The 17,110-nt window shown below is 58.9% G+C and overlaps 1 protein-coding gene across 5 annotated transcripts; it reads left to right on the forward strand.

Annotated features, from left to right (window-relative positions):
* Positions 1 to 4,330: 4,330 nt before the first annotated feature.
* Positions 4,331 to 16,472, forward strand: LOC107501638 (aldo-keto reductase family 1 member C3 homolog). Of its 5 annotated transcripts, none has more exons than XR_004953168.1 (14): positions 4,331 to 4,580; positions 5,338 to 5,480; positions 6,025 to 6,298; positions 7,500 to 7,644; positions 8,621 to 8,758; positions 10,059 to 10,226; positions 10,984 to 11,100; positions 11,676 to 11,753; positions 12,172 to 12,294; positions 12,491 to 12,600; positions 12,900 to 13,006; positions 13,338 to 13,472; positions 13,837 to 13,919; positions 15,562 to 15,595. XR_004953168.1 is itself a non-coding variant. In XM_036228223.1 (14 exons), exons 5-14 carry the CDS (start codon positions 8,672 to 8,674, stop codon positions 15,602 to 15,604), a joined length of 957 nt encoding a protein of 318 aa, XP_036084116.1. In that variant the 5' UTR covers positions 4,338 to 4,580; positions 5,338 to 5,480; positions 6,025 to 6,298; positions 7,500 to 7,644; positions 8,621 to 8,671; the 3' UTR covers positions 15,605 to 16,472. The 5 variants fall into 5 exon arrangements, 4 of the variants coding, with proteins under 4 accessions (XP_036084116.1, XP_036084114.1, XP_036084115.1 ...); XM_036228223.1 differs by having other exon boundaries at positions 4,338 to 4,580; positions 12,900 to 12,912; positions 15,562 to 16,472; XM_036228221.1 differs by lacking the exon at positions 12,900 to 13,006 and having other exon boundaries at positions 4,340 to 4,580; positions 13,307 to 13,472; positions 15,562 to 16,471.
* Positions 16,473 to 17,110: the final 638 nt, after the last annotated feature.

The raw sequence follows: 17,110 nt of genomic DNA on the forward strand, positions 1-17,110 counted from the left end.
CGGGCCCCGCTTGGGAGCAGCGGGGGCCAGTGAGGGGCTGATAGGGGGTACCCCGTCTGGGGAGGAGGCCGCTGTGTGGGTGCAGATGGGGGGCGGGACTGGAGGCCCCTGCGGTTGGCTGGAAAGGTGCCCGTGGGTGCAGCCGCGTTTGCTGAGACCGCACCTTCTCCTCGCATCTACCGGCCCCTCTGTGGCACGTCGCTGGCCGTGCGCATGCGCCGGGCGCACCTGCTCCCGGGTCCCGCCCGCTCCCGGCCCCGCGCGCCCTGCTGGTCTGCGTGGCCGTCTCTTCATGCCACCTCACTGCCTCCATTCCTGTGCCTTGATGGTCTCGAAATAAGGGGGTTCGAATCATCTAAACTGGTTCTTTTTCAAAATTATTTTCTCGATTCCAACTCCTTTGCTTATCCAATTTTTTGTGTGTCAGTTTCTTAAAAAAAAAAAAAAGGTCCTGGGGTTTTAGCAGGATCACAATGAAGCAATGAATCTAAAGAAACGTTCTGGGAAGAGTCGACGTCTTAGCAATGCTAAATATATCGCTCCATTTATTTCGGTACTCTTAATTTATCTCATCAATATTTTACATAGTTTAGCATATGGATAGTGCACATTTTTAGATTTGTTCAAAAATATTTTGTCTCTCGATATAATAGTAAACGACACTGTTTTGAATTTTTCGGTTTCTGACTTTACCGCCAGTATATAGCAGCCACCGATCTTGTAAATACCGACTTTGCATTCCACGTCCTTACTCAACCCGCGTGGTAGTTCCGTAGGTTTGAAGGTCGTTCTGAGGATTTTCCGTATTGCTAACCACGCCTCCTGTGCACAGAGACGGCACCGCCCGTGTGCTTTTTGTAGACAGCATGTAAGAGCTTTTGCTTTTTATCCCGTCTGAATATCTCTGCCTTTTAAATGAAGGATTCAAGCCATCTCTAGCTAACGCCGTCGTTAACACGCTTAGGCTCAAACCTGCCGCCTTGCTGTTCACGTCCCATTTGTCTCCTGCTCCTTGTTTCTTTTTTCTCTTCTGCTCTCCTTTTCGTTAACACTCTATTAGTGGCATATTTAGCTTCACTCGTGTCTTATTAGTTTAGGTCTCTTTCGACCTTTTTTTTGTGGTTTCTCTAGAATTTACAATATTCATCTTCTAAGGTCTGTACTGAAGTCCATGTGTGTCCGAGACGGACCCTCCACTCTGGCTGGAACCCGATGTGTCCGAGCTCCTCATCGCCTCTGGGACCTGGCCAGCTAATGGCCCCCTCATCTTCTGTGTGTGGCTTTGTGGAACTTCACACCTCGTTTCTGGGTGCGGGGGTGGGGGTGGAGCGTCACAGCTCCCAATAACACAATGTGCTGAAAACACACCACAAAGAAACGAGCAGATAAGACCATCTCGGAGAGTGGCAGTTGTTCTGGAGAATTTAAAACTAGAGATGTGAGATGGAGGGAGGCCATGGGGGACAGGGAGGTGTACTCCCTGGGGAGCCTCGGCTGGGGGCGCACGTCCTGTGTGATCGTGGGGTGCCTCGGCTGGGGGCGCACGTCCTGTGTGATCGTGGGGAGCCTCGGCTGGGGGTGCACGTCCTGTGTGATCAGACGCTCTGCTGGTTGAGAACTTGGCCTCGTCCCCGCGGCTCTGGCCGCAGGCAGCGTGTGCGAGGCCCCCCGGGAAGCGGGAGCCCCCGCTGCCTCCCGGCCCTCTCGATTCCCCAGGAGTTGGAGCCCAGCCCTGTGGGCCCCTCAGTGGGTGGTGGGTGGGGGCGAGATGGGCCCGTAGCCCGCTGGGCAGAGTCTCTCTTTGCCACTTCACGGGGGCCCCACCTGTTTCGGGAGGATGGTGCAGGGGGTGACACTTTTCCCTCTGGATGTGAGTACGCTCTACTCAGTGCCCGGGTCACACTTCCTGTCGGAGTCAGGGGCCACACTGAACTTGGTCCCCTCTCGGTTGTCATCTCCGCCCAGAGTGACGTGGGCGCCGTCCACCGTCTTTGTTTTGTGACGGTCATTCTTCCCCTTCCCTTCCAGCACAAATGCTTCAAAACAGCCCCGCCTGTGCCCCCACGCTGGCTGCGGCCTGGGACCCGCCTTCCTCCTGCGGGGCGGGGACAGTCCTCATTCCCTGCCCCCATCCTCAGGCCCTGCTCCTCCGTCAGGGCCACTTTGCCCGCCGTCCCAAGTCCTGATGGGCGGCGGGCAAGGACGGCAGGACGCAAACCCGACGGCCCCCGGCAGTGACGCTGTGAGGCTGGAAGGCTTGCGGGAGACCTGCTGTCACCGAGGCCTCCGACCGGCACGAAGCCACCACCGCGCCCAGCGTTAGGCATCTAGGAAGGGCGGCCGCGGGGGCACGAGTGACAGCGGGGACAGAACTGCGCTTCCGACGGGACGCGTTATTCACGCTTCCCCTGGGTGGCCGCAGCGCACTTAGAGTCACACGCTGGCCGCGCGCAGACGCGGGGCGTGTTCCTGTGACGCGGGAGCCCCCACGAGTGGGCTGCTGCGGGCTCGGGAGGAGATGAGGTCGGGTACCGGGCGGCCGCCCGCAGGGTCCGGAGGGGCTCGGCCGCTGGGACGCACGGGCCGCTCGCGGCTGGCCTGTTTCGCCCCGTCACGTCGCTGCCCGCGGCCGCTCCCGCCGCGCAGGGTGGACGTCCGCACCCCCCGCGGACGTGAGGCTCGCGTTCAGAACGAGCCAGGGAGACCCCCGCCCCCCGCACGCCCTTCGAGTCCCGGGACGTTCACATACTCAAGTCGGGGTGAATGAGGAAGGCCCGGAAGTCGGTCGGGCTCCAGTCATCGTCTCTGCGTTTCCCCTTTAACCAGAGTTGCTGCGGGGCGGGGTGGGGGGGCGGCCTCCAGGCTTTTCCGCCCCTAGGAGCCTGTCCTCGCACCTGTCACCGGGACAGGTGTCTACAGGCCAGACGATCGCGGCCCGCTCAGCAGGACGCCGAGGCCCCCGCCGCCGCCCACGCGGCTCCCGCGGTGGGTCCCGGGCGCGGCCGAGGCTGGGGACACCCCGAGACCGTCGCGGCGGCGTCCCGGTGCTGCCGGAGGCCCAGGCGCTCGCCGTCTGGACACTCGTCTTTCCGCGGAAGGCTGCGGAGGTCACTCCCGGCGGTTCTCCCGCCCCGGACGTGGGCGGCCTCGGGCAGAGGACTCGTGCCCCATCTGGCCGGTGAGGACCGGCGTCGGGGGCGAGGTCGGGGGCGGGGGGCTGCGGGGAGAGCGCCCCTCGCCTCTAACTTCCTTCTGAAAAGGGCATTTTAAACACAGGCGGCCGCTCCGCTCAGCGGCCTGTGTCCCACCGTGATGAGACAATGAACCGCCGCCCGCCCCATCCTCACCCGCCCACGGGCGATGCTGACACGGGGGGGGGGGGGGGCGGGGAGAGCCAAAGCCGCGCAGGGGAGGGGCGAGCGGCCCCCGGAGCGGGCCCTCCCTCGGGACTCCTGCGCGTGGAGGTAACACCCTCTGCGGGCCTAGAGCCAGCGTGAGCCGGCTCTTCCTGACTGGCTGCGCCCTAAGCGGAGCAGCCACCAGAGGCCACGGTTCCCCCTTCACGGCTCCCCCGCGCCCCACACCTGGCCAGGCCGCTCGGAGTCTGTGGCCACTGCGGGTCGACTGCCTGATGGGCACTAAGGGGTCGGCTGTGGGTGGCATCAGGCGACATTGGAACGGAGATGGCTCGGCAGAGGCAGTGAGCCCCGAGGGCCTCGCTTCCTGCTTGCCGCGTGCTCCGGCTGCCTTGGGGACACGTTCTGCCGATGAGACAGAAGCCAGTCTGCGCCGCGACTCGGTAGCGGGTTCCACTTAGCTCGGCGGGCTATGGATGTCGTCAGATGCTGCCATCGAAACTGCAGAACTGTCCCCCTAAAGGTGTGTGTCCCTCCCCACGTTCCTCCCAGGACCCCAAAGCACCTGGATCTCCTGCCCTGCGCCCCTCCCCGCCCCCCCCAACGTTCCGCGCCGTCCAAAGCCACGTGGTTCTGACCCTCGACCCGCACGGCCCTCAGCCCCCCACTCTCCAGCGTTCACACGGAGCCCGCGATCACCCACGCTCACGCGGGAGAACTCTTTGCAGGACGCGGGTCACTGTCTAGTAGGGATAGTGCGGCTGGCTGCGGGTCCACGTGCCCCGTGCCGAGCACGTGTCTGCTGCCCTCTGCACTCCGAGGGTCCGGCTGGCGCCAGAGGAGCCGGGTGAAAGCGGTTACTTATTTGTGGCTCTCAGCATGTTTTACGCGATTGCCTCAGGGCGCCCTCTGCTCCCCTGCCCTCGTGACACCTGACCCTTCTGTGTTCAGGACTTCCTCCAGCCTCCCTTCGCCCTCTCCTGCTCAGCCGACTGTGTCCCTGGGGGATGTCTGAATCCTCAGGCAGAACCCAAAGTCCTCTCTGTCAGCGGGTTTCTCCACTAAACCTCGGGAGGCGGGGGGTGGGGTTGGGGGGCGTTGCTCTCGCCTGGAGCCAGCGGGCCCTGGGCCCCCGACCCGCATCTCGTCCTTCCCCTGGAAACCGGCCTGAGAACACTCGCCCTTGACCAGCCCTGGTGGCCGTAGTGTTGTCCCCGGGAACGTGTGAGTACAGACAGTCCGTGGCGGCTGGGCTCGCCGCAGGAACGTGGTTGAAGCCTGGGAGCTGCACGCAGCCCGAGCGACCTCAAAGCCCAGGTGCCTCCTCTGAGCAGCAGGGAGAAGGGACCGGTGGGAGGCCCGAGGCATGGCGGGCGGCGGCTGGAGGCAGGCGAGCCCCCTCGGAGAGCCGGAGGGAATCGCGCAGGGGTCCCCTCAGTAAAACCACGGACCCCGTGGGAGAGCCACAGCCAAGGAGCAGTCTGAAGCCCGTCAGGCGTCAGGAACCCAGCGGGGCCCCCTCGGGCTGACGCTCCGGCCCGATGCTGTCGGGCTCGGGGCACACGGGGACATTTCAGCTAGAACACCGGGACGCTCGGCACCTGTAGGCACTCTGCTGCCTGAGCCAGCCTCAGAACCCGGGCGTGACGCGCCAGCGGGGGTCGGCCGGGAAGGGCAGCTCCTGCCTGCGCTCCTCGTGACCGCGGGCAGGGCGAGTGTGGCACGGCGGACCCCTGGGACCTCTGCTGAGTCCCCAGCACTGTCCCGTGACGCCTCGGGGACCACAGCCCATCGTCGCAGACTCGGAGGGGAGGGGGGGAAAGGGGAGGCAGGCGAGGGGGCTCCGCACGCGTCGGCACGAGCTACGGCCGTCGAGGGGACGCGTTTTCCTCGCCCTTGCTGCGCTCGACGCGGCCCGGCGTCCACCGCGGTGTCCACGGCTGCCATCCGGTGAGCGGCGGCCTTTCCGTATCCGCCTCAGGACGGTCAGCGTTCCGCCGCTGGACGTATCGCCTGGATCGGTCCTGAATCTGCAGGTCAGACTCAGACGCGTGCCTGGGGAGCAGGTGCGTGGCCCGGCGTCACATCTCGAGAAGGGTCCGCGTTCGCCAAGGAGCTTGAGAGGTGAGCGTGTCCTTCCTCTCAGATACTTACAACTGTGCTCGGACGCTCCCTCTCATCCGAGGTCTGCGACTTCAACCGCGGCTGAGGGGAGAGGCCAGCAGGCCGCGCTGGCGGCCCCCTCGAGCCGGCCGGTCTCCCAGAGCAGACAGCGAAAGGCCAGCGAGCATGATGCGCCACCCCCGGCCTCCTGGGCGGCCGTCTCTGCTCTGAGCCGTGCGTCTATTTCCACGGCCACGGCCGGGCGTGTCCGCACACCCTCGGCGACGTGAGCGTCCGGAGCGCTCGCACCGAGCCCGCACCCCGACGGCAGGCCGTCCCCCTGCGGCGCTGCGGGGCCGGTTCCGGGGACGGGGGACCAGCCGCGAGCTCACGCACTCCTCCCTCATACTGAGCGCGTTATCAGCCGTTGCCTCTGAAATTCGGTTCACGTACTGCATTGATTTAATTTTGCTGCATATAAAGAAAAATCATAAATGTGTAATTTTAAATGAACACATAAATTATCATGTCTTTCGCTGAGATTTTCTTTTTTCTTCTCCACTAGACCCTTTTCCGCAACCCTCATCATAAGGGGTGAATGTTGACAGCTTAGCAAGCGCCTCCGAAATTTTCTTCATGCTCGTCTTAGACCTATGTGACCTGTGGAAGGTGTGGTCATGGCTAGCAAACCCGGACCCCGACACAGCAGCCCCCCTCATCCACGGCTTTGCTGGCCGTGGTTTCGGTTACCCACGGCCAGCCGCGGTCTGGGAGCACCACGGGGAAATCCCAGAGGTGATGGCCCGCAAGCTTCCCCTCGCACGTGGTCTGAGCAGCGGGTAAGTTGCCCCTCGCACGCCGCCTGAGCAGCGCGCTGAGACCCGGGCCGCCCTGCTCCGGCCCGCGCCGGCCGTGGACCCCCCCGACCAGCGTCTCCCCCTCACCATGTAGGTGCTCCATCTCTCAGTCCTCACAAGGAGGGGGAGCTCAGGACAGCAAGGGACTGAGACACAGAGACACCACGTCCCATAACTTCCGTTCCGGTCTGTCGTTACAACTGTTCTGTTTAATCGTTGGGCATTGTCGTTAAGCCCTCACTGTCCTAGCTTATGAACGAAACTTCATCGTAGGCTCATGCGTAGGGGACAAACTCACAGTATGTCCAGGGTCCCATGCCACCCGCGACCTCAGGCATCCACTGGGGGTCTCCGAATGTGTCTCCGCGGAGTGGGGGACAGCTGTACGCTCCTTCCTGTTTGGCGCATGGACAGCCCAAGTGCACTAGCGTGGCCAATGCCGCCTGGAGCGAACGCGCCGCGATCGTCCCGTGATGCCCCTGCGTTTACTCGGTTCCCAGCACCGTTTAAATAACCCGATGTGCGCCACGTTGTGGGAGCTCTAATTTCTGTGAGCTCAAGACTTGGAGGTTAAAGAGTTTACGAACTTTTCATTTCCAGAGTTGTCGCCGGATTGCGTTGCAAATTCGGTTGCACGGACCTAGCTGCAATCTGTGAGAATATTTTCCTACCCACAGTACAGAATGTGACTCGTTTATATTTATTTTTGCCCATCGGAGTGCTATAAACTGAAATCTCTTTGTTACTCTGATTCGTTTTTTCCTAGCGACGTCGGGTGCATCTCGGCACCTCGTACGGCGCTCGTGGCCGTTAGGGTTTTTCTTCTGTCTAAAGTCTCCTCGAAACCGTAGTCAACTTTTTACAACTAATTTGTTTTTTCCTTTTCAATTTTTACGAGCTCTTCGAGGATATAAATATCGGCTCCTTCTCATCTGGTTTTTAAGCAACCTCCAAATTTATCATTTGCCTATTAACTCTGTTAAATATTTGCATGCAAAAGTTTTAATATGGACTTTGAAGCTTAATATAGTTTTAAGTCTTAACTTTTTTTAACTCTCAAGCTAATTTTTATAGAGTCGAACATGTTTATTTTTTCTTTCGTAACATTTGATTAATGATTTAACGAGGGCTTCTCTCGCTCTCAGCATTTTCCCGTCTGGGAAACTCTCCATCTCTCCTTCAGTTCTAAGCCATAGCCTGGCCAGGTGGGGTCACCTGGGCGCAGGTCCTTGCTCTTCATCACTGACCGCCTCGCGCCAGCCCCTCGGGCCTGCAGAGTGTCTGCGCAGAAGTCAGCTGACGGCCTTCGGGGAGGGGACGCCCTGCAGGTAACTGCCTGCCTTTCTCTTGTTTCGAAGGTTCTCTCTGTCTCTGACCTTCGGCGTTTTCGGGAGGAGGTGCCCCGGCGTGGGCGCCTGCGGGTTCGTCTTGTGTGGGACCCTCTGCGCTTCTCGGGCTCGTGCGTCTGTTTCCTTCCCCAGGTGAGGGAAGGTTTCCATCCTTATTTCTTCAAATAAGTTTTCAGTTCTTGCTCTCTCTCTTCTGCTGTCCCCGTGATGCGAATGGTGGTGCACGTGACGTCGTCTCGGAGGCCCCCCAAACCATCTTCATACTCCTTTTGGATGCCTTTGTCTCGTCGCTGTTCTGACGGGGTGTTTTCTTCTACCTTGTCTTCTAAGTCACTGATTCGATCCTCTGCTCCATCTAGGCTGTTGGTTCCCCGATGTGTGCTCTCGATTTCGGTGGCAATCTGCGTTTCTGACTGGTTCCCTCTGAGGTGTTTTCTGGCTCTTTGTTAAAGTCCTCACTGAGTTCATCCGTTCTTTTCTGAGTTCGTCGAGCATCCTTATAAACTACTAGCGTTTTGAACTCCGCATCTGGTAGATCGCCTGTCTGCAAAGGGATGATGTTGAGCCATAAGAACGAATGAAGTACTTGCGTTCGAGGAACGCTCCAGCACGGGTGGACCTCGAAAGCACCACGCTAGGCGAAAGCAGGCAGTCACCAAGTGCCACCCCGGGCGTGAGCGTGTCCACGTAAAATCCCCACAACAGGCAGAGCTACAGAGACACAAAGTAGTCGCCAGTGTCTGGAGGGAGGGGGCAGTGCGAGCCGTTTCTAACGCTGACGATGTTTCTGTAGGGACGATGAGAATGCTCTACGGTGGTCTAGTGGAAATGATTCTGTGAATATATGAAAAGCCACTGAATCTTATAATTTAAAAGAGGTGATTTTATGCTATCTGACTCATATCTCATTAAAGCTGCTAAAAGTAGCAGTCGCACCGTTTTCTTCCCTCTGCAGATTTCTCTCAATAAAGAAAATCAGTTTGTTTAGCCAGAAGGGTGCCCGAAGATGAGTCTAGGAAAACACCTTTCCAAGAGGCTGGCCGACGGACACGTCATTCCCGTCCTGGGATTTGGCACCTCTGCTCCACCTAAGGTGATTACGGCGGCACTGGGGACGCAGGGGACAGGCAGGGTCCCGATCAGAGCCCGTCACCCTGTGAATCTGGAAGGTCCACACGGGCCTCCCTTTCCTCATTTGTAAGATGCGTTAAAATCTGTAGGATTTCTCCCCGGGTTAGGTGATTTCTGTGCAGTAAGTCAGTGCTTTTCAATCTGAATAGGCGTAAATACCCTGGGGTCTTGTTAGAAATGCAAATTTGGGGGCCCCACCCACAGAGGTTCTGACCCTGTAAGTCCAGGAGAAGGCACCAACGCCCAAGTCCCAGTGAGCTCCCGAGGGGCCTGCTGCTGCTCCGAGCACCACACCTGGAGTGGCCAGATCAAGGGACAGGGAAGGGGGTCCCCACTCGGGGGTCCCCACTCAGCAGTCCAAGGACGAGCAGGTCCGTGCCCGTCACTCTCCCCTGCCATTTCACACAGAGTGGAGGGAATGAAACCCGTGGTCAGGATCACCGCAGCCAGTTTGCCCGTGGTGACGTTTTCCTGTGACTTCCGACGTCCAGCTGTCCCTGTGCGCCGCATGCGCGGGACACGCAGGGACGTCTCAGTGGCAAGAGGACCTGGAGAGAGAGAGACATGAGTCGCGCCTGAGAGGGTTCCGGTGGCCCGGGCGTAGGGATGGGGATGGCCTCTTGCAGGCCAGGTGGCTCGGACCGTGCGCTGGGCGAGTCTCTGTGGGCGCGGGGCGCTGGACGTCACGCGTGGCCCGGTCCCAGCAGCAGGGGCTCGGAGGCTCTCGGTGAAGTTCCCGGTTGTTCGAGGGAGGTCGTGGGGTCGGGCCCCTCACGCGCGCCACGCGGCGTGGCTGTGGAGGACGGTGGTGTGAGTGTTGCTTTTCCTTTGATCTGGCCCCTCAACCTGCGGACAGCCAGCGAATCTCCACCCGGAGTTGAAAAACGTGAAAAGACATCCGAGACCTTTTAATCACGGAGCGAGGTCGAGGGGGCGAGGGGGAGGGAAGCGATCGCAGGGACTTAAACAGCCTCCAGACGGCCTAGGCCTGCAGACGAGGCGGCAGAGGGCGGGCCCCCGCCGGCGGCTCGCGGGACTCGGTGGCCCCTCTCCCCCACGCCGGCGCGCGTCCGCCCCTCGGACGCTGGCAGCCACGCCCGAGCGGGACTTCTCCCCTGTAGCGTCAGCTGTCAGCGTCCACCGCTGGCTGGAAGCCGCCTCTAGCGCTGGCACCTCCAGCCGCCTCGCCCCAGACGAGCCGCAGGCTCCCTCGACAGCCCTCCCTGAATCGAGCGGGCCCTCACCTTTCCACATCGTCCTAGGTGACGGAGAGCGACGTGGAAGAGGCCACCGAGAGAGCCATCAGCGCCGGCTACCGCCACATCGACACGGCCTACATATACCAGAACGAGAAGGCGATCGGCCGGGCCCTCCAGAAGAAGATGGCCGACGGCGCGGTGACGAGGGACGACCTCTTCTGCACGACGAAGGTGCTCCGCGTGCGGCCGCGGCACCTGCCCCCTCTCGGCCCACGCGCGTCGGCTGGCAGACCCCGAGCCGGGGGGCTGGTTGGGGGCCTGCCGGCCGGGACGCGGCTCCCGCGGCCAGACTTCCCGCGTCCGAATCCTGCTACGTGGCGACCTCGGACTCAGGCCCACCGCGCCTCCGCACCCCCTTTTCCCAGGCCGTGAAATGAAGATAGTGTCTACATCATAGGATTTTCAGGAGTGTCACATAAAAAGTACATATAAAACTCTTAAAAAGGCATTTAATATATTTTAAATGCTAAACAAATTAATATATTTTAAATGCTGTTATTAGACAGCTGTCATTATCATATTCTTTAAAATTTGGGAATGGGTTTGGACTCAGTGACTTAATCTTTTCTAACCTGAGGTATGAGGTAATGCCATTTAGTTTTTGGAAACTAATAACCAGTTTTAGTTCCTTAATAGTCTATAGATTTGATGTTGTGAAATTTCTTAACAGAAAAAAGTTTTTTAACCTCTCTGAACTTTAGCCGTCATATCTCAACCTATTACCTGGTCAATAAATATTGATTTCTCCTTCCCATGAAGGAGAGATAGTAATCTCGCAAAATTGGTAAAGAGCTCGCGAGCTTCACGGGGTGGTTTGTTGCTGGCCATCAACTCTAAGTGGGTTCTGGTTCTGGATGGTTATTTGCTATTTTAATTAAATCTCTCCTGAGGAGCCGTAAAGAAATAATCCCACTTTCGATCGCTGCAGGTGTGGAGCACTTTTCTTCGTCCAGAATTGGTCCGAACCTCCCTGGAAATGTCCCTGAAGAAACTTCAGCTGAGCTACGTAGATCTTTACCTTATTCATTTTCCAGTAGCTTTGAAGGTCAGCAGAAATTGTTTTACTCTGGTTATCGATTTAAGAATTGAAGCTGAAAACAGAGGGGATGTAGTCTGTGGAAACGAGAAGAAACATACATGATGCTTTGAGGAACCCCCACCTTTTTTTTGTGACCACCCCCATCTGAGTTTGCTGTTCCAGCCCCATGGTGGCGAGAGTTCCCCGGTCTCGACCTCACTCCTGTATCTCCAAGGCCCCGTGCTCCTGGACCTCAACCCCGTGGCCGCTCGTGTCTGGGGACCGTCCCCACGTGGCTCATTGAGGTGGAGGACATTTAAAGAGGGGAAGACAGCCCCGAGCTGCCGACATGTCACTCCCTCGTGTGACCTCATCCAGGAGTCCAGGACCGAGGAGCTTACAAAGCCCTGGCTGCCCCCCGAGCTCCCCTGGGGTGGTGTCCCGGGTGTCCCGGGTTGTCCTCGGCACAGACAGTATTTATCGAAGCTTCAGAGCTAAAAAAACATTTCTAGACCGTGTATTTGCCACACACGCTTCTTTTCCAAGAGTGAGGACTGCCTCACGGTCCGCGGGCCCCAAGCGACTTCTCCTCTGCGTTTCAGCCTGGGGAGGAGATGGTTCCGAAGGACGCACAGGGCAGAGTCGTTTCCGAGCAGGTGGACCTGCGTGCCACGTGGGAGGTGAGAGGGGCCCCCGGGGGTGGGGGCGGCGCGGGGCGGAGGCGGGTCCCAGCCCATCCACCTGCGCGCTGAGGACTCCGCACAGCGAGGTGACATCGGTGGAGCCGCGGTCTCTCCCCCCGGGAGGGTCGGCCCCGCGAGGAACTGAGGGTGCTGGGGGGGGGGGGTTGGCGCTCGGGCCCAGGGCCGCGCCGGCTCCGCGCGCTCTGGCCTGGCCGCTCCATTCTCATCTCTTACCCACCTTTCCATCCATCCTTTACTCTTCATTCCCCTCCTACCTGGTCGACCCCTGCCCCGTTCATGGCCACCTGTGCCTCTCGAGACTTCCTCTCCCTGCTGTCTCACAGCATCTCCCACCCCCAGCCCCCAGGCTCCCCGCGCCCCCACTCGTGACCCCTCACAGCCACCTCCTCCTCAGGCCATGGAGGCGTGCAAGAAGGCGGGTCTCGCCAGGTCCATCGGGGTGTCCAACTTCAACTGCAGGCAGCTGGAGCTGATCCTGAACAAGCCCGGGCTCCAGTACAAGCCCGTCTGCAACCAGGTGAGCGCGACACCTGGCCCGGCCCGGACGCCCCCTCCCTCCCCTCCCCCTTTCCTCCTCCTCCCCTCCCCTCCCCCTTTCCTCCCCACCCCCCAAGTGCGCCTGACAGCAGTGCCATGCAGCGCCTCGCGCTCTTGGGAGACTGGGCCTTGCTGCCCCACAGTCCCACACGTCTGCTCTGCTCGGCACTCCGCAGGTGGAGTGTCACCCATACCTCAACCAGAGCCAGCTGCTGAGCTTCTGCAGGTCCAAGGACATCGTCCTGGTCGCCTACGGCGCCCTGGGCTCCGACTCGGGGAAGACGTGGTAATGGGCTCTGCGGGTCACTCTGGCCGTCCGCGCGGCGCCCGCCAGGCTCTCTCCTTGGCTGTCCAGGGGGCGTGCGGACAGGGACCAGGAATAGTCCATCTTCGTCAGCCCCTCCCTGGCCCGCATCGCGGACACTCATTGCTGAGCCGTAACGTCACTGATCGAAATGCTCATGGACCAGAGGCTTCGGCCCCGAGGGGTGACGGAGGAAGCCGCGGCCGCGGTTCTGACGCTCGACGGCTGAGTGACGCGAGACGAGCAGCCGCCTTCGAAGCTTTCGGTTCTTTCCTCGTCAGGAGGAAGAGAGACGTGCGAGCTCTGAGCATCGGGGGCAGGGCGGAGGGCCGATCGAAAGCATTTTTCAGACAGCGAATCCCTATACCGCAGCTCTTCGGGGAGTACGGTGGGAGTTATTACTGGGTCTTAGTTTAGGCAGCAATTTTGTCTTCTCGTTCAATCTTTTACTGAATTTCTTAGAAATGTTTCAAAACGAAGCAGTGCTCGAGTTTCCCTGTCTGCCTTTCTCTTGCCCTTTGCATTTACCAAAAGAAGCAAAACCGGACCTTGAGACAGCCAGAGGGTTATAAGGAAGATTCTAGAGAATTAGCCCCCCAACCCTCAGCCTGGGCCGGCGGCCCCACGAGAATGGATGTGCAGCCTCAGACACGCAGCGTCTCTGTACCCCCCTCCCCCCCCCCGCCAGGGTAAGCAAGGACCTCCCGGTTCTCCTGCAGGACCCCGTGATCAAGGCCATCGCGGACAAGCGCGGGCGGACCCCGGCCCAGGTGGCGCTGCGGTTCCAGCTGCAGCGGGGGCTGGTGGTCTTGGCCAAGAGCTTCAACGAGCAGAGGATGCGGGAGAACCTGCAGGTGCGGGGCCAGGGCGGCCGCCGTGCGCGTGGGGGCGAAGCCTGTCCCCTCGCGGGCTCTGTGCACGCGAGCCGAACCCAGCCGGCGTTTAACTCGCCCACCCCGGGCCCGCGGCGCTCTCGGTGGCTCTGTGAGTCGCCCCTTGATTCCTTCAGCTGCAGGATGAAGGACGGACTCGAGTGAGGTGTGGGCTCGGCCGCCCCTAGGGATCCTCGGCCAGCACCACGACCGTGGTGGGAGTCGCGGCCTCCCAGGGCGATTGCTGGGCGGGACCCCGGGCCCCGCGCTGCCTCGCGAAGCCCGCGAAAATCCCCCCTCCCCGCCGTGTCTGGAGGGTGAGTCCTCGCCTTCTCGTTTCCGACAGGCGTTTGATTTCCAGTTGACGTCAGAGGACATGCAAAGTCTCGAGGGCCTCAACAGGAACTGGCGCTACTTCCCGGAGACGAGGCGAGTGGCCCGTCCCTCGTCCCTGTCCCTCGGGGGCCCCGCGGGCGGCGGCGGGAGGGGCTCGGCCTCCAGTCTGGGTGGGCGGCCGCCTCTGCCTCTTCTTCGGGGAAAGTTGCTGGACACGGTTTGCTCTTCGGAGTCACTCCGGGGTCGCCTCTCTTCGCCCCCGGCTTAGATTCCAGGGTCCATGGACAGAGCGACCCCCTTCGCGCGCCCCCGTGGTCGCCCCCGAGGCGTCCCTGAGCTTCGTCCCGCCGCTCTGGTCTCTCGCGCCTTCCTCGCCACCCCTTCCCGTCCTCTGCAGGGTCCTCTTCCTCGACGCGGCGTCTTAGCTTTGGGATGCCCTCCATCAGGGACTCCTCTATCCACACTCACGTCCTGGGTGACTTCATCTAGTCTCACGCTTGCAACGCCATCTACACACAGACTCCCCCCTCCTGCACCCCCCTGGGGCCCCACACACTCTTCAGCCCCGCCAGGATGCCCAAGCAGCATCTCGAACACCTCGCCAGCCATAGTGTCTGCAGCCCCTGGCCCGGCCCCCCCACCCCAAGTAGGCTCACAGTGTCCCCCGGGCTACCGGCCTCTGTGCTTCGACCAGTGGGTTTAAAAGTAAACCCAGTCTTGGACTTTGCCTCTTGATATCTGGTGGCTTGTCGTCAAGGCCACGTTCTTCCAGAACCTGCCACGGCGCAGGCGCTGGTCCCCGCCACGTCCCACTGCTGCCCCTGTGACTCCAAAGGCCCCGCTGTCCCTCGCAAAGCCAGGCGCTCTGCTGCAACGCTCCCGTCCTGGTCACGCCGTCTGGAAATGCCCAGCGTGCCCTTTTCCTCTGCCTGACTCGTCTTCCTCTTGGTTCACGTTCCTAATCAACACGCCACAGAGCTCACTAACCTTTGGTGTATTTTCCATTTACCACAGAATGTTAGATTTCTAGGGCAGAGTTTTAAAAAAGTGACTCTTTCCCTGAGTAATCAATAACTACTGGTTGAATGAATAACAAAATAATAGCTGGGAACAAAGGAGGGAGAGTAGAGGCGCGGGTGGTAATCCTTAATAACTAATATCAGTAATCTTAATTAATAATAATCATTCGGCGAGTTAGCATTTTCTGTCTCAAATACGATTATATTGGAGTTTACGTTCCTCGCTAAAAAGGATCTGTCAAAGTGACTTATCTTATAATCAGTCATCCATCTCCAGGTCTAATATATCATATGTCACTCAGTAAAGGCACAGATAAATGATTTCTAGGTACCTGAAAAAAATGAGTAGCGGTGACATTTTTATCACCTTCCTCATCATCACTTTGAGATATTTATTAACTTTATATATTAAACCAGATTGGCATTGGGGTTTAAAAGAGACAGAATTCATTTCTGCCCCCTTGGGAGTTTAAAATACCAGAATAGTGTATCTCCGTAAGCTGCAAAATTAGACTATATCAGTTTATTTTCATGTAGGTGCCCAAGTGCTTGTAAGCATATTTATTTTTTACAACGTATTACAGCGTAATGCCACAGTGACTGGTTCAGTTTGTACTAAAAGAAAATCACATTAATTTTCATACTTAAGCCACTTTCAAAGAAACCCTTTACCCAGCCCGTAAATAGTCACTTGACTGAGACTCCCTCTCTTTCAGCTTTAGGGATAGTCCGAATTATCCGTATTTTGATGAATATTAACAACAGCGTCTGTGGGCACTCCAGTTTTTTTTTTGTTTCGGCTGATTATTGGGGAACATCGCAAGGATGAGAAGGCATCTGGCTCACTCCGTGCCCAGCTGGTCGCAGTACGGCTGGAGTCCCAGGGTCAAGAAGTAAAAGCTTCTAAACCCGGTCTTTTCCCCACGAAGTAAACAAAGATTTATTCAAACAACCTAACCTACCGCTGCTTTGGCTTTTTCGTTCGCTTCTTTTGCTTTTCCCCCTGTGTCACTGGGGTCGAAATGCTGACATCCCAGGCAGTGATCACGGGAGATGTGATCTCTCCGAACAGGTAACCACTGACTACACTAAAAATTTTCAAAGTCCACCTTTTCACTTGTCTGTAGTTCTTACATTTTTCCCCTTTTCGTTCTATGCATTTACCACACTATAAATCTTATCGGACCTTTTAAAGGGATCTGAAACTTAATACAAAATACTCGAAATGTCCAAATTTCAATAAAGAATTATAATACCAAGAACAGGAAGGTACCAAGCTGAATGAAAGACAAGCAACATGCCTACAGCACGGTGACCCCGGAATCAGAATCATCTGACGAAGGTTTTACAGCAGCCATGGAAAACCTCGTTTCAACAAGCAATGACAAACGTGGCTGGAACCAATGAAAACAAAGTTTCAACAGAGGACGTTCACAGGAATTTCTTCAGGCGGAACGGGGCACAGGAGATGCAGTGGGCGGCGAGGCGCGGGGAGCCGGGGGCCTGCACGAGATGCTCCCGGCGGCTTACGTTCTTTAAGAGAAAACCGAGCATTTCAAGGAAAAATAATATTGCGTGGCGGATCCCATTTGGAGGGAGAAATAACAGAGGATGGGGAGAGTCACGGGAGGCACCGCTGCCAGGCACTGACGTCACATGCCAGGTGGTGCCACCAGACCAAGGTGGTGACACCAGTGCCGGGTGCTGACGTCATACACCAGGCGGTGGCACCGTACGCCAGGCGGTGGCACCGTACGCCAGGCGGTGACACCGTACGCCAGGCGGTGACACCGTACGGCAGGTGATGACACCAGTGCCAGGCTCTGACATGCAGCAGACAGTGACACCATACACCAGGCAGTGACACTGTGTGCCAGGCGGCGACATCGTATGCCAGGCGATGACGCTGTACGCCAGGTGATGACACCAGTGCCAGGCTCTGACATGCAGCAGACAGTGACACCATACACCAGGCGGTGACACCGTACACCAGGCGGTGACACCGTACGCCAGGCGGTGACACCGTACTCCAGGCGGTGACGCCGTACGCCAGGCGGTGACGCCGTACGCCAGGCGGTGACGCCGTACGCCAGGCGGTCTCACTTCGCTTCAGAGAAGGATGCAGTCAGTCGAGGCCCAGGGGACCCTTCACCCCTGCCGTGGGCATCTAGGCTGTCATTAAACAGGCCCGTCTCGCCGCCCGCCTCCGCCCGCCCCTCCGCTGGCTGCCCGTGGCCCTGATGCCCGCCGGCCACCAGCCCCCTC

The sequence above is a fragment of the Rousettus aegyptiacus genome, unplaced genomic scaffold (genome assembly GCF_014176215.1).
Source record: "Rousettus aegyptiacus isolate mRouAeg1 unplaced genomic scaffold, mRouAeg1.p scaffold_m13_p_10, whole genome shotgun sequence".
Taxonomy (NCBI): Eukaryota; Metazoa; Chordata; class Mammalia; order Chiroptera; family Pteropodidae; genus Rousettus; species Rousettus aegyptiacus.

Coding starts and splice junctions, on each gene's coding strand:
- LOC107501638 (XM_036228221.1), top strand. CDS start 8,672: ATGAGTCTAGGAAAACACCTTTCCAAGAGGCTGGCCGACGGACACGTC. Junction 11,754..12,171: donor ACCTGCGTGCCACGTGGGAG/GTGAGAGGGGCC, acceptor CCTCCTCCTCAG/GCCATGGAGGCGTGCAAGAA. Junction 12,295..12,490: donor ACAAGCCCGTCTGCAACCAG/GTGAGCGCGACA, acceptor GGCACTCCGCAG/GTGGAGTGTCACCCATACCT.